The sequence below is a fragment of the Varroa jacobsoni genome, unplaced genomic scaffold (genome assembly GCF_002532875.2).
Source record: "Varroa jacobsoni isolate VJ856 unplaced genomic scaffold, vjacob_1.0 contig00430, whole genome shotgun sequence".
NCBI lineage: Eukaryota > Metazoa > Arthropoda > Arachnida > Mesostigmata > Varroidae > Varroa > Varroa jacobsoni.
In genome coordinates this window covers 48,657-65,316 of record NW_019214465.1, presented here as the reverse complement: position 1 = coordinate 65,316, position 16,660 = coordinate 48,657, and the positions used below count along the sequence as shown (strand labels likewise).

Sequence of the window (16,660 nt, the reverse complement as noted above, 5' to 3'; positions counted from 1 at the left end):
CAATACGATTCCACCGATACTGACGATCGTTAATGCTCAATTACGCGCTTCCTTTGAAAGTTTTTGTCCCCCAAAGGCATACACGTATCGATGATCTATGTTTAACAACTGACCCTAAAAGATCGAAGGTAATGGCATGATATTCCTACAAGCAAAGTGTAGTATTTAGAAAACAGTTCGCACGAAACAGTGTAAATTATTTGCTGACGTTACTATTGTCATGTTGAGCCTTGAGGACGTACTAACATTTATATCGTTGTCACATCCGAGAATGTTATATTGGTTAGAAGACTTCGTTTCTTTGGGCGTAAATCTTCCTAAGGGTACATTTTGAAAGCAGAAAACTACTAAAACATGCATTTCTAACAGAGATATAATATGTATATATATATATATATCATATAATATGATAGTCGTAAAGACCGAAACTGCTACGTTCTGCCATCAGTTATTTCAATAACTTAAATGATTTGGATTTCGGATGTCTTCAACGAATACTACAGCTACATATTTGCTGCGATAAATATCGGTTGATGATCGCTTTTCGAAACTCTAGTCACTGTCAAAAGATCTTATTTATCAAAATCAGAACGCAAACGTGTCCATGTACATTGAGTACATCTTAAATTACTAACAAACAACCACTTTATTATAAAATATTATATACCAGAAAATAGTAACTTTCAACAACAACAATTGAAATGTTATATAATATACATATTAACATTCACACTAGTACATACTTCCGACAGGTTCCATTGCGAATTCACCAATAATCGTCCCTAGCAATATATCACAGTTTAAAGTTGTTTCCGTATAAATGACAAGTACATTGAAATTAGCTACCTTACACAAAGGCTCCTATAATCCTGCCTCACCTTTAAGGTGCGACGCTTATATTTTTAACCCCTAACGAATATGAACTTCAATAAGATGATTGGGGCTAACTCGGCCCGACAGCTCCGCGCGACTCTAGAAAATTTGTAGGTTTTAACTTACGCTCCTGCTTTCGCTGCTTGTCCTCTTTGGGCAGTTCCGAGCGAACTAAAAATGTCATACCATCCCCAGGTGTGCTATAAATAGGTACAAACCAGGCGATCATAACAGGGCCGAAAAGTTGCCGCAAGTTCATCATGTACGAGCCGAGGTCATAGGTCTCTTTGGTACCATCCGCGAAAAGAACCGTGCCACCGATACTCTCCAATGTCGTCATGTTGTGTATCGCCTGCTTCATTGATACACAAAAAAATCCACCGATCGTGAATACGATAATGATGCACACTCCCATCATAAAGCCAAAGACGACCATTGCAGGTATGTTATCATACATGCGATGCAGACCCCTTCCATGAACCACTACGTAAACAACGGTTGACAATACGATTAACAAACAGGCTAAACTTGCATGGAACAACGTCAGCACAAAGAATTTAAAGTTGCTAAAGTGGATACAATTCCCGAAATAGGGACAGTGATGATCCATACGTGCAATACAACGACGGCACATCGAGCAGTGGTGAGTTCGTTCTGGTTTGATAAGACGACACTGGTAGCAGTAATTGACATGGCCGCTATACGAACGGGTGCGAACCCCCCTCTGTACGGCCATGGCTGACAGCCGCTCACGCACCGCCTCCGTTTGGAAGCCATGCTCTTCGAGAAACGACCACTCTTCCGAAGTGAAATGGTACTTCGCTGGGATATCTGGCGGACGTGTAAAATGTGTCGCCCCATATGACCACATCAATAAGGCGAATTCGCTAAACACCATCGTAGCTAAAAGAATAAAACTAGCTGGATCATCTTCTGTAACAATATTCAGTAGAACCGAATAGACGAAAGAACATAGAATAAACAAGCCGGCAATAAGCAATGATACTCCACCCCAAAAATTTTCCCAAAAATCCATACAGTGCTTTGGTAGTGTCGACGTGCTGCTGACACAGCACATATTAGATCTGTAATGATTTGGTAATACACAACCCACCGGATACCGGTCACTTTGCCTGTCTGATGGGCTATTTTGTCGTCCTCTGACAATAACGAATAGAGATAGTTGAGCCTGAACACCACCGTTAGCGTTCGAACTACACTGTCAGAGAACTGACGTCCGTGCAAAACGTCCGGATCAAGTCACGTCGCTCTTAGCACGCAAATCTTTTGCTTTGTTTATATGTCGCTCCTGACACCAGCAGCGGTAGCGGCAACGATTGCTAGTTCATCATTAGCACTCTAATTAAAGCAGAGGTCCTTTTGGTAAGGCAGATTGCGTCACGCTTCAAGACGGGATCGAACAAACTACGTTAATTTGCGGCACACACATACTGCAAGCGCGGGTGCCTATAAACGTCACGCCTGATTAACAGAGTCCATTGAGTGTGCCAATGTAGCTTATTAAGGCTCCTACTTCGTACTGAATCATACTCGTGCGATAATACAATACGGTAGTAAAAAAATGTTCAGGTACAATCATAATGTACATATGTTATTGTATGCTTCACACTATCACTCAACGCAGTCTTTAATTGATATGTTCGAGGTATTACAAAGTCAATAGTATTCATCCGGTATGTACTTGTTGTTGCTACTGTCAGGCTATTCACATTACTGGCAGCATAAGCGGCTGTTTTTTTTCCGGTAACCCAGAACAGGAACACGACGCCTTTGCATGGTCCCCTATTAGTGCCTGCGCTGTGGCTACCGTAACGGATGGCACTCCAGGCGAGCAGTGTACTTGCTGTACAGGCGGTGATGTCGTTGATTTTGGCAACGTTAACCCTGCTTTGGCGCCAATGCAGGGAGCGATGACCTGTACTCATAAGCTCGACAAGCGAATGCCTGGCTGGTTGGGCGGCTGACCCAATTGGCAATAATGAGCTTTACGCTCTATTTTACTAGCAGCGGCAGTAATAAGACCATCAGCTATCGTCGGTCCTTTGGCGTCATCGATCATCGAATTTGCGACTTTGTAGTTAGCGTACAATCGACAGGAACTCAACCCGCTCTAAGTCTCTCCTGAGAGTGACAATCGTAGAAATGGCCATTGCTCGATAACGGCTATGCCCTAACGTTTCACACGCTAGATGAACGCATTGCGTCCAGCCTGGCAAACACAAGGAGTAGTGGCAGTCGAAGTCGCTAGCAGCTGATGACGCGACATAATATCCGCAAGGATAACTAGCTCCGCAAAAACCATTTCGCTCGTTCACCGCTACTGCTTCTTCATACCAGGAGTGCCTGACCGTTTATTGCTGTTCCCATCAACGCTGCCCTGTCGTCTGCCTATCGATCTGACTTACCTGTTGATTCTCTGCGCGACAGTATGCATCCGTACGCACAGTGTGACAAAATGCGTGTCCCGTCTGCTTGTCTGTAAGAGTGGAGAGTGAGGGAAATTTCGGCTCGTCGTTGTCTGATTTAAAGAGTACCCTATCACTCTTTTTGTTTGTGTAGGTTGTGTGGCATAGTTACGCATTCGGGCCTACCATGATGGCGGCCGCCTAGGTCCATCTAATCCACCTGAAAACCTGTTAAGGTGTAGGGAAAAATTATTGCCTGAGCTGAACAATGAAAGACCAACTTAGGTATAATCTTTCGATGACTAACTCCGCCAACAGGCCGTGCGCCTATCACCGAATTGGTTGATTGCTGCTATAGTCACTATTACAGACAAACACATTTACATTGAGCTATGTGTATTGCTTTCTATAGGAACCAACGTGGACTAGGAAAATTGCATTGGGCATATCGTCTCGATGCGGATAGAATCTCCAGAACAGAGCCGGATAGTGCTCAGAGTAATCTTCGACAGTAACGTATGATGAAAGTGGCGCATGTGGGTGGAACATTGTGACGATTGCAGCCTGTACAAACAGATTGTTTACGACCTACACATGAATATTTTAATCGTTAACAATCGAACATGGACGATCTTCCTAGAGTCTGGCTCGCTTAGTTGGATGCTCAGCGATAGAGAGACTTGTGTTCAACATATCTGTATAGTATATCGCTTGAGATCAGGACCCTGTTTGCGGTATAATTGGAACTCTACAGTAACATTCAGTGAGTCGTATGTCAATGTTTTAAATGTTACGATAGGAACATCCCTGTGACAAACACGTTGAACGCGGTATTTCGGAGAAACATAGCTTTGGATATTGAAATTTCTAATTTTTATATGCATTTATATAACGGCCGCATCGACGATTCATTAAGCGGCGGTGGCTGGTGGTCCCTAAGAAACTAAGGCCTGTGGGTTTTTCGTTACGATCTTAAATCAAACGAAGGGAAGGATTTTAAACATTCATCGTCAGTGTGAAGTATCGGCCGGCGACTACTTGAGACCATTTGTTGAGGGTAAATAATAAAGCGTGTTCGCGTAGCCGCTGCGTTATAATATGGCTTAATTATGAGCACTGGAAGGTTTATCCAGCTGTTGTTGAATTACGAAACGCCAGAGTCGCGTCGATCAGCAGAAGGCTAACATAATAAGCCATGAGAAAACAGCGAAATAGTTGTTGTTAGATATAGTCACGGTGTATTTTAGTCATTTCAAAATAGAGCTAATGTGTGTTAGGCTTGTGTCAATCGGTATTGATATCGAGCAAAAAACTACCTTGTCAAAGCTGATATCGTTAGTCTAACGTTTTATTCTAATATTCGTAATTTTCTAACAATGGAAATCAATTCGTTACAAGCTGGTCTAAATTCTACGCAGCTGCCGTACCCGCTGAAAATATAAAACTGAACGTAGAGCAGATCATCTCGCTTTGGCATCTGCAATTTAGTGTTTCCCCGAGTTTAGGGTTATCTACTCTCTAATATCAACGTATTGTACTAGGTAAATCTCGAAAGACTGAAAATTGCAATGTAATATATAAGCTTGCTCGTCCTTTCGCCTCACCCCTTCGTCCGTTCCGCTGTAGTAACCCAACCGTACATCATGATCGATATAAACGATAGTAAACATCGGTTTACTATCGTTTATATATACAATCTTGCATAATGTCTGAATTTAATACAGGTCTATGTACACATATTGAACGTAGTATCTATACATAAAGGGTGTACAACATACAAGACCTGGTAACAAGCTACGGTAGTGCAAACAATAGCCACTTCTATCCGGCATCGTGACCTGTTTTTCTTTGACTTTCGTAGAAAAATCGCCCAGAGGTTCACTTATTTTTTTCTATGTTTTTTAAATGGAATCATCTCGACTTCGATATACGGCTATTAGGCTTAGTCCATTATGTTCGTGTCGTTGGATGAGTGTTCAATGAGCTGGTTGGTACGCGCACGTACTGTGGATATGATCACACAGAGACACTGTGTGGTCATATCCATATTTCTTTTTTTTTTTTTTTTTGAAGTTTTTAGGGCGAACTGTATATAACTTCGACCTGAACGCATTTGTGGGCACTCAAGCCAAGGAACAGCGTAGTTATTTTAAGGGAACTGAGTTTTTTTTGTAATTTGCTCTATCATCGCTTTTGATTTTTTTCACTATGATCATTGGCCAACTGAATACCTCACACGAATCGATTAAACAACGAATTTTTTTGACGCTAATTTAGCGGAACTAGAACATGATAATCAAGTTGATATTATAGATGAATAGTAGTATCTTCAAAATAATTGTGATTATGAAAGATTTGCAGCTGAATATCAATACAGCATACTAGCATCGGTTCTAATGTACCATTTGTCAACTGGTTCAATGTCCGGTTTACAGGTTAGCTCTGGATAGCAACTCAATAAAAGGATTAAGGGGACTCTGGACAAATTCTCCATTTTCCTATGGATTGTCTACCATCAGAATTGCTAAAACCGTTTCGACGGTAGTGCGGCGAGTAGTTCAGGGGAAACTTCACAAAAAAGAACCTGTTGTCCTTTAGCTGATCCCAATCAAATGAATAATTTTAAATAATTTAAAAAAAATGCAAAACAGTATTAAGTGCAGCTTTTTGGAAGCTGCGTGAAAATAGGATATGATTTACAGAATAGTTTTCGTTAACTTATTTCCTTTTCTGTGTCTAGATATTTTTTCGGTAGGTTACGCTAAAAATGCTTTGTACGGTCCCATATTATGCGTGATCGGACGTCACAGAACGATTATCAATCTATTTCCATTTTAAACTAAAATCATGCACCTTTCTTACTTCACTCTCTAATGTAAGTCATTATTTGACGGTATCTTTGTCAACGGAGCTGTTTGTCCGAGACCTTTTTGGACCGACATTTTCAATGTGGTACATTCCGTGCGGCCGAAGGTACAAGCAAAGCAGGATAAAAATACACGTTTGCTGTTCAATCTATTGGAACCTTGTAGAAGAAAAGTCACAAGTCTAAGATAGGAACTGATTAATAACAGTCATATATTTAGGGCCTTGACGTAAACAATGCATGAAATGGTGGTTTAGGAGTGTGAGTCAATGGGCATTAGGCGTTCCGCGTTACACACGCATTGTTTACGCGCATCATTGGCGCAATATACGCGATCACTGCTCGTGCAGAATCCGCGGTAGAACTACTGCACGTCCGTTCATGCGTGGCCTATATGAAAACATCAGCTGCGGACGTGACATTTTGAATTGTTCGCGGCTTATTTGAACGTCGGCTGCTTACAAAGAGACACACTCAATGAGGAAGGCTCTTTTTATCCGAAGTTTCTTGGCCAGTGAGGTGTTGGACGCGGTCAAAACTGAGCATGATACATTTGTTTCTGAATAACCTGCCGCATTCCTTTTGGGCTTTTTGCACCGAAGTACGTTGCCAAACCTGACAGTCTTGTGCGTCGTGTGAGTCTGTGTAAATATTATTAGAAGTTTGTTCGAAGTTTTGATCGAATCTCTAGAGGACGCCACTAGAATAGGAATGGATCATCGTGGTGTGTACGTGGCGTAAGGTCAGTGCTATTGACTTTTGCGACTCTCCGTACACCTTAGTCATTAAACACTTGGCCTCAAACGGTATCCGCTGTGCGATTACCGGTTACGTGTTCTGTGCCATAACGATTCAGCGTGGTAGCGAATCACACACATTCGTACGGGAACAAGCGCAGCTATGGAATCAAAGCTCTACAGATACCTACTTGAGAACGAATTGTGCCGGAACATAACTTTACTCTATGCCGGTTCTCACTGTCTGCAGAGTAGGGCAGCGTGTAATGGGGTTAACATTGATGATCTCGAAATAAAACTTGGACTAGAGGCAGCAACGATGTATATTGACATTCTACAAACCCAACAGAGGCCACAAAATGATCGCATAACAAAGTTGCTCATCGAGGCTTTCAATATTTTGCTGGCGCTTAAAGACCAGTATGGAATAACTACCGAGGAAGTAAATGAAAATGTGAGCCCTATCACTGAAGAAGCATACGACAGTGATCCGAGCGGTTCACGGATGAAGCTGATTCTGCTAGTGAAGGACACTCCCTATCTATACGATAAATCGCATAGTCTCAACCATAGACCGGAAATCAGAGTAGTTGGCTGGAATAAAATCGGATTTCAGTTAGGCATTCCAGCGCAAGACGCAGTCAAGAAATGGACAAGCCTGCGCGATAGGTACAAGCGGGAGCTGAATCGAATGTGCAAACTTTCGGCCATGGGTCAAGCATATTGTCCAACCTGGGAGTGCTACCCACTTCTGCATGCAATGTTATATAAAAATTACATTAAAGACATTGAGAAATCCGAGATTTCTTACACAGATGATTATGTTGACGCACCGTTTAGTTATACTCAATACAGACCCGATCGTAGGAAGGCTCCAACTGTAGAGACTCCTAAAAACAGGACTCTTAAAGCGTCTAATGAAAAACCCAATCGCACTAAAATAAGTCCTTCAATTGATTCAGGCGTCGCGGCGAAACGATGCCTGCGATTTGGTTCGCACGACGATGAGTTTATCAACCTTAATTCCGATAAGGCACAGTCTGAGCAAAAGGCCGCACATACAGACGAGGAGTTCGTCCGACGGCTAGATGAAGATCTGAGCGTAATCGAACGCTTAGCCCTGCTTAAGCAACGTAGTATAAGAAAACGGTCGTGCAGTGGACAGTTGGAGTTAGTAAAAACGCTGAATACAGAATATTGCAAGAACCTCGACCTCGACCTCGACCAAAGCCTGGAGATCGGGTTTGTGGGCGGAGGTCTTCACCAACTGGCCAATAAAAGAAGTAGAATAAGCTTACACTAAAAAGTATAACGACGTAGCTATTTTGATTGGCTTGAGAATATACACGCCAAAGGATACAGATTTGTACATGTCTATGTCCTGAATTGTATCTTGTAATAATGCCATGAATGATAACAATTGTACCATTGCGGCAAAGCAATCGATATGACTACTATAAATATTAACCACATAGAAGAACAAGAAGAATTAGCATGCTAGAGCTATAATTTGACCGTCAGCGACGATTCGCATGTGTGCCGTTAGCTTTGTAAATATATAAAGGGATTAAATTCAGTTTTTACAAAACAATCTACAAGTAAACTTTGCCAGTTTAATATATGGTTAACCTCCTGGTCATACTTACGCTACTGATTTCGATAACAACAACAACAACCTTGTTGCCAGGAAAAGTAAAAAAAAACGTGTATAATTAGTTTAGCAAGGTAAGTACGACGGCTTCAGCAACGGGACTTATCTGCTAAAATAGAAAATTTTGTTATCTATCCATGTGCAAATCCTTTACCAATCAGCGTTTGCACGTATACGTAATGTGTTATTTTACGACCAACAAAAGCATGGGCTACAAAAACAGTCGATATCTATGCTCAGTCGTTGCTTTACTAGGAAAACACAAACGTCTCTCAAGCAAGTTGTACAAATTTCCCTAAAGGCCTGTTATATTTCTGCTATAATACGAAATATTTTTCATGAAATATATATGTATATATATACATATTGGGTGCATTTTATTAACGTCGTGTTAGGAAACATGATTATATAATAACATTCTTTCGTGTCTTTTGTATTCCATAGGACACTTTTCCAGTTGGCTCTTGCGGTTCTTAACTTACGTAGCGTTTTGTTTTCTAATTGGTATTCGCAATCGATAAACCTTACTGTGTTAAGATTGAGGGCCAAAAATTGATGACATTGCGGACTTAACGTACCGTGATGAACATTGCCGAGTAAATTTTTGGTCTAAAACAAATAAGTAGAAACTGCACTTCAGTCATCCTTTTCCTTCAAGCCTCTGTCAATATTTAGGTCAATATCTAGCAATGGATTGACTATGTGTAACCGCTTTAGCCGAAACAGCATGTACTATATAGAACACTTAATTCTCTAAGTATACACCTAAAGGTGGGCCCGTTCACAGTGTTCCGCTTCCTATTTAACTCCGTTGAACAAGCTATATGTACCGTAGTGTATAGTGTTCGGCACTGAGGCAGGGGGGCCATTACTCTGAGGCTTTATAATACAAACTTTATTAGACAATTTGCAATTTTATGTTACGGCCTGCACTCAGTATTACAAAGCAGCCCTTAACACAAATCAAACATGATAAAAAAAAATAGTGATCCTGCGATGAGAGTTTCCACCTAGCCCAAGAAGTATCCAGTTGCTCTGATTTAGACTAGATTCAATCGATTTTTATTGTAGAAAAAAAATTCATCGATATGACTTTTTCTTTTTTCAATAAAACAAAAATTGCATTTAATAGGTCAAGTCTTTAATAACAAAAAGTGACTCTTTAAATATCCATAAAATATGCCAATGATATCTAACTCTGGCAAACACAACTTCTTCTTCCTCTTGTTTTTATATATATATATATATATATTCCAGTTCGATTTAAATTGCCACTGTTCAAATTATATGCATTATATTCAAAATAACCGGCTAGCCAGAATAATAAGAAATTTACGAATTGCCGTCCCTTAATTCAACCACTTAAACAGATTGTCGTTGAACCACCTGTCGCGTAGCTTGATATTAGCTATTTTTTTTCTCCAAGAGGTAATAGGTGCTTTGATACTTGCAGCGAAGTTATGCACATCGTCCTACTCGGTTCATCTGTCCTTGCTTAACAGGGGAAATATGGTTTCTTCCTTGATACGGAGGCCAAACCTAGAAATTACACAATATTTTTGGTAGAACGAATCCTGAGTCGAAGTGTTTAAGCTCGAACTCGACTTTTTCAATAACGAAGCGACGTACAGATCAGAGCAAATGTCGGTGTTAGCCCCGTGATAGCACTGAACGTAACATATTTGCTTGCCAAGCTTCGGAACGCTTTTTCACTCACTCACTCACTCATTTTTTCTACTCAGTTTTGTAAGTCGGTCGAGTCAAACCTGAACGCCTACCGGCCTGAGGACCGGGTGAAAAACATGAAATTTTGGCGTTAAAAAACAATGCTGAACACTATGAACGTTCGAAATACTACCCGTATATACAGTTTATTTGTAGATCTTCAGTGGGATATGTTAACATACCTTGGCAGTGAGATTTACACGCAAAGCTTACTACATCGTTCAGCCATTTTGTCAACTTCTTGAAGTACTTGCAAGAGTAATGCTAGAATAGTCAGAAAAATGTTTCTAATTGTTTACACGAGTATAAAGTTATCTAAATCGAAGACATTTTAAAGCGTAGAAGCTTTACACTAGAATCCTAAAGTGTCCCGAGGGAAACTGTGATGTAATAGACGATCTTTTATTTATTTTACAGAAAAATTATGGTCGTGATGGTGAGGTTAAAATGAAAATAATCAGTTCTAAGCAAGACTATTTAATTTAGAAGGGATGATCTAATTAATACTGATTAATTGACGGAAAGTTTTATTGTAATAAATTAATGTTTGAAGTGGGTGCTGTGTCGAAGTATAGAGGATTATTAAGCTGGGTGCAAAAAGGACAAAAAAAGGACAGCGCTTGTGATATAAAAAAGGATGCAGCACTCAATACATTTAATTAAATGAAGCTATAAGTGAAGGTCTACTTTTTTTTTTTATTTCTGGATGCTGTACAGCTGGAGTTCTCCCTTTACGAAGAGGAGATTAAAATGCGTGGCAGCTTGGGGCTCATTAATACGCTGACACAATCTAGATCCAGAATAAAATGCCAGTATGGATCTAATCTGTCGGATCAAATAAGGATCAGGCAAAGTCGGAGGTTTATGTAATGCAGATGCCAAAATTGCTCGCGTCACAGACGATTCTGTTAGAATTTTACTTTCAGAAATCACTTGTGGTTTCTCAGAGTTCCGTTACACTTGTAGTTTTACATCCGCTTGGCTTATGGCAGTAAGGCCAAAAGGTCACAAAGAACTCAACCTAGAAATCGATGATGAATGTAATCGAGTGCAATGGCTACAACGAAGCGTACAATGACAAATTGTACGTTCCACAAATACGTGCTGCCTATTTAGTTGAATGCAGATTTTGCCATTTTCTGTAATAGATTTCTAAATAGTATGTACGATATACGCCGTTTCCGCTAGCTGTAAACGTGTGCCCGCCGTAACTGTAAAAAGAACCTGAATTACTGGCCACGCTTTCACATATGACACAATCACTCTGGTTCCAGGCGAAATGACCAATAACGAAGAACTCCAGTGGCGTATGCTATTATTTGGACGATTAGTGAATATTATGTGTTCTGTCTTGTGTAATTACGTATCAGCTATAAGGTCTAGTTCTACTACTTCGCGTACGTCGTTCGCGTTACACTATGTTATAGGCAGATGTATAAAAACAGCAAAAAGCTGAACCAAAATAACAGAATGGGGTAAACGTTTATTTTCATCGGGCCGCGTGTGGCTTTCGTTTACCGCTCGTGTATATACAAACTGCTAATTCGTAACGATCATGGGACGAAACGAGAAAGAACGAGCAGCGGAAACTAATTTCACTTTTTTTATGTATTAGCACAAAGCTTTGCCTATACGATTAACAGATCGAGAGTTGTGGTCAAAGCAGAGACGTACTAACTTTGACTTTGTCATTTGGGCAGCTTCCGGCACAGCAGTTCCGCTGTTTGCCAAGGCCACTCTGTAAACAGACGTAACTTTTGATGCACTCGTCAAAACTTATGCAACTTACTGACTGTGTGGTGTCGGGCGGTTCTGCGCCTATCAATTTGTATTCGACGACGTAGGTTAACTGCGATTGAAGTTCAACCGCCTAACAAAGAAAAAATAATCAAGTTAGTAATATAATGAATACGACTTCTATGAGCATTATTTATATATGAACCTTTTCTCTAATCGTGTGCCGAAGATTTATTCCGCAACGCCTATCGATTGTACAGACGGCTGCTCTACAAAAGCTTTACGATGATGATTGCAGCTGCTTAGCAGGACATTACTAGAAAATCGTTTATTCCAAACCAGCTAAAAAATAAACGAACGAGAATTTTCAGTTACCATAGTTCTTCATCAACACTTCTTAAATATTTTCCATACTGTATCTGTATACGATAATATGTACCATTCAAAGTTACTAGTTGTACTGCTTATTATAAGCCTAGGCTGGTTTAGCTCGTTGGAAATGAGTGACGGGAATATATTTTTGTAAGTGGTTGAACATAAGAAACATTCGGTGCAGAGTTTAATGTTCAAATTTCTGTGAATTTAAAGACCACTATTTTTAATTTTTTTTTTTTAGGAAGACTATTGGACATATTCTTCTAGAAGGGCGAAAGAACCTGAACAGGCAATTTTACACAATCGGCATCACGTTTTAAAGCATATCCCGATGCGGCGCTGACAAGGTGAAGCGCTATATTCATATAATTGAGACAGGTTACACCGTATGCATCTTAAAGACAGATACCACAGGCCTCTGGTCCAGGCTCGCGGTTCCCATGCTAGACGAAAATTCTGTAGTGCCTATCTAGTTTACGACTGCGTTTGTGCCGCTAAGCACGATATCGGTTTTGACGTCCCAAAGCAATTTTAAATTTCAAAATTACTTTTTGTTACGTTTTCCCACATGCCAAAGTTAAATTAAAAATGAAAAACTCTCGATGCTTATCAAGGTCTCCTTGATTTAACTTGCCGTAATCCGCTCGGCCGCAAGGACAACGCGAAGGCAAAAGGCAACTTATTGAGAAACGGTACGTTACAGTTGACCTGGAAACGTGTCTATTCTTTCCACTAATATTATTAAAATAGTACTCTATTATTTCATAGACACGTGGATTTTCTATTTTACGTAGTTGCTCTGATTTGTAAGCAGGCTTTGCTTTACGTCCGGCCGTGCAGGATGGCCTACGTACGTTTCAGAACGTAGGTGTGTTAGGCAATCTATTCAATAGTTATCATCTAGTACTCTAAAAGAAGAAGGGAACATGTATGTTTGTCTTTTCTACCCACGTTTTCAAGAAAATTAATGAATTAAGTTGAACAGCACTACACAACTCTGCCGGATTCTAGATTCTACCTACCTACGGGATTCAGTCAATATACGGCCGAAAGTTTTTCATAAGTGGAACGCTGTAAGTGCTAAAATCGGTAGTATTCAGCATGTTTTCCATAAGAGTCGGATTGCGTTCATCAGATCAGATCAGAACGTGTTCGAGACAATTGGTCAGGGTACATCTGGGCAAAGACCATATTTTTTCAGAGTACGTTTTCTGCAAAACTATCAAGCTAATTTAATTAAAAGCGAATCTGAACTGTCGGAGCTTAGATTCTACCACAGTCTGATGGTCTGTCCGGTTGACTAGTGCTCTTGCAAATAATTCATTCATTCGTCATCGCCATAAATATCCATCCAGTATTTTGATGGCTTACGTGCGATGCTCCCTTGAAAATTCTATCTTTGCACTGAGGAAGCATTTCTGATTTGAATAGAGCATCGCCGCCGCCGTTGTACATTCACAGTTACGTGACTGAGCTTAGACCGAGTTTGAAACTAAGGAACTTGAAATATGTTAAAGCTGCGCACGATAGAGGAAGCAACGCGTTTGGTTAAATCTTATTTCTCTATTTGTATCTACGTAGAAGCAGGTGAAATCTGCATGTACATGTAACGTTGCCGTTTTGCTCTCCCGTACTCTGTCTATCTCACTAGACGATCGTTATCTAAAGCAGCAAGTCGAGCTAAGTTTCACCATTTGTCTCCTTTCGTGAGCCCTTCCGCGTTCCCCTGTTCCTCCTACAGCCCCGAAAGACTGGCCCAGAGGTTTAATGTGACTGAAAATGAAGCTGCCGACACATTGCGGTACCGGATGGGCAGCAAATGATAATCTCTACATACTGGCAATGCAGCTAGTAAAAAGGTTCTTACCTTAATGAATATAATTATATATTATTATTTTCATTATCATGTCGCTCATGGATCTCTGTGCTGTTTGCTGGTAGCAATGACGTCTAACTAATAGGACACTAACAAAAATTACGCGTTAATGAAATAATAATCTAGGCTGTCTTTCTTTCTAATTTTTTCAAGATAAGCTGTTGCTGTTTCTGCTTCATTAACGCTGGGCGGTTCTGTTACCGCGACGATCGTGACGACGTCCGTATATCCGCAGTTCCTGCTTTGTTTGAAATCTAACCCTGCCACGGCTTTAGTATCTATTTGCACCGTTTTCGTTAGAAGAGTACTGTTAATCTCTATGCAAAAAGTAAGCCATGTAAACGGAAAATTGGAAGAGTTGGTTAAAGTCAAATAAAAATGTCTGGAAAACCGGCTTCATCCCAAGCTCATAATACTATATAGCTTATCGGATCTGTACCTCGAACGTCATTAGCACCTTAAAAACAAGTGCACATTAGCCTTACGGAAAGAAAAAGGCTCACCAACAGTTGTTGGTGAACCTTTTCATTCTTCACTTCCATATTTAGTATAATAAGATCGGTCCATGTGATTATTAAAGTGGACATAGTTAGTGACCTATGGTGTACGACAACGTAAAACTTAGGCGTTTAGCTAAAGTACATTTTTGAAAAGGTACGGGGTGATTTGAATACACTGTTCACTGAGTATAAATACATATGGTTTGATTCCATCTACGAGCGTTCATTTACATACGATTTATTCAAAGCAGAACCATTTCTTTAATAATCCCAATACCTTTTCATCTCCATATCGTGAATTTGAGATTCCGGCTACTTATGCACTATATTGGACAATGGACCCCTTTTTCAAGCTGCAAATTATTAGTAAAGGTAAAATTTTATTGGCTTGTTTAGTTTGGGGATCAGCGGTTCCATCGCGCATACACTTTCCCAGTAAACACGGACACTGCGCGTCAAATCTAAGCCGGGCGAATACGTTGGCGATCTAAAGGGGACGCGTGCGTCAGGGTGGACAACCCGACAACGCAGTCCATGCTTAGGTATCGTTAGCGAGACGTTTCACGACCTTATTCTGGAAGACTATCTGTCTTCCAGAATCTCAGTCTCCTTTAAACGTATGCAGGGAATAGTAAATCCCAACGAAGAAACTGCTGCTGCGAAGCCACCACAGCCAAAAGAGCGTGAGCAGCTATAATGAAGTGAGTGATGGTATGACTTATGAGATTGAAAATAGAAGCTTATCAGCTTATACATATTTAACAGATACGGTAGAATAGTTGAAACCGGACAAGCATGCATGGAGGCTTTTACAATATTATGTCGCGACTAAACGACAATTACTGTCCTTTCAGTTTGGGTATTGCCGTATTCCCAATAGCGATTTCCCAGTATTAGCAATGCTTAACTTATTTTGCAATTTGTCTGTTATTATCGCTTTATATTTAGTCTTTCGATACCAGTAAAAAATATCGAAAATTGCTTAACTTTTCGGATTTACATTACCTAGTAAAAAGTTTTTAGCGTCGCAGTCCCGCACTGATTGTTAAATGTTACAGCTGAGTAAAGGTATACTAGCTTATCAATAATGGTCACTATTTAAGAAGTCACAATACCTGGGGACAGGAAAGGGATACCACGGGCTGAAATCACTCGGCGTAAATACCGTTATATGGTTAGGGCACGTCGTCTTATTTAACAGCCGCGGTCAATGTCTTGATTTGAGACCAATATAAAACAAAGATAAGCTGAAGGCATGATATTGATTGATTGATTGCGACTTTTACTTAGAACATCAAATTTCAACTTTTAACTTTAACATACGTAGCGTCAGAAAAGTTAAGAATCGAGCATGCAAACGTGCGGTCATGATTGATACGAAATACAGCATTCAATGGCGTAGCATGACACTAAAACTTTGGATTGAATGTGCTACAAAGTTACACCTTCGACATCGATCTTCAATTGGCCATTCCGACGACTGGTGATGATTTTCATCATTTTGTTAGCTAGCCAAGCGGATGTTCTTGACTGATGATGTGTTTCCTTGTTTAATGTCGGTCACAATAGCAGCGCGTAAAGATTGCCCAACTGCCGATTTGTTTGACAGTTTATACATTTTTTTTTGTTATTGTGCGATGTGTGCCTTTTTTATTATGGATGTTTAGTCAAATAAAGGTGTTTTTCGTTGTGAAAATTTTCTATTTGAACATTGTAAAATTCAGCGACGCATTCAACTTCCGGATTCATGGCAATGACACATAAAATTATTGCTTGTGCCGAAGGCTGGTGATACTTGCATGACGGGATTTCGCCAGGGGCAAGCTAAAATATTTTACGGGTGTGATTTTTCCATAACACCCTGTTAACTGTAGCTAGGTATCAGCGAATAGTT

The 16,660-nt window shown here is 40.2% G+C and overlaps 1 protein-coding gene and 1 long non-coding RNA gene across 3 annotated transcripts; one reads left to right on the top strand and one right to left on the bottom strand.

The window, feature by feature from the left end:
* Positions 1–601: 601 nt before the first annotated feature.
* LOC111271217 (uncharacterized) lies at positions 602–1,581 on the bottom strand. The gene is made up of 2 exons (XM_086972842.1): positions 1,486–1,581; positions 602–1,225 (listed from the first exon to the last, which is right to left on the bottom strand). Exons 1-2 carry the CDS (start codon positions 1,564–1,566, stop codon positions 944–946), a joined length of 363 nt encoding a protein of 120 aa, XP_086828968.1. The 5' UTR covers positions 1,567–1,581; the 3' UTR covers positions 602–943.
* A 1,728-nt stretch (positions 1,582–3,309) lies between these two features.
* On the top strand, positions 3,310–14,665 carry LOC111271220 (uncharacterized). Of its 2 annotated transcripts, XR_015315238.1 has the most exons (4): positions 3,310–4,062; positions 12,632–13,082; positions 14,042–14,249; positions 14,420–14,665. It is a non-coding gene; the product is annotated as an uncharacterized LOC111271220 (long non-coding RNA). The 2 variants fall into 2 exon arrangements; XR_015315239.1 differs by lacking the exons at positions 3,310–4,062; positions 12,632–13,082 and adding an exon at positions 13,563–13,855.
* Positions 14,666–16,660: the final 1,995 nt, after the last annotated feature.

What these genes read in the sequence shown, in the direction of transcription:
- LOC111271217 (XM_086972842.1), bottom strand. Translation starts at nt 1,566, where the DNA reads ATGTCAATTACTGCTACCAGTGTCGTCTTATCAAACCAGAACGAACTC. An exon ending in GTGCCGTCGTTGTATTGCAC is followed by an intron (nt 1,226 to 1,485) that starts GTATGGATCATC and finishes TCAATGAAGCAG; the next exon opens with GCGATACACAACATGACGAC.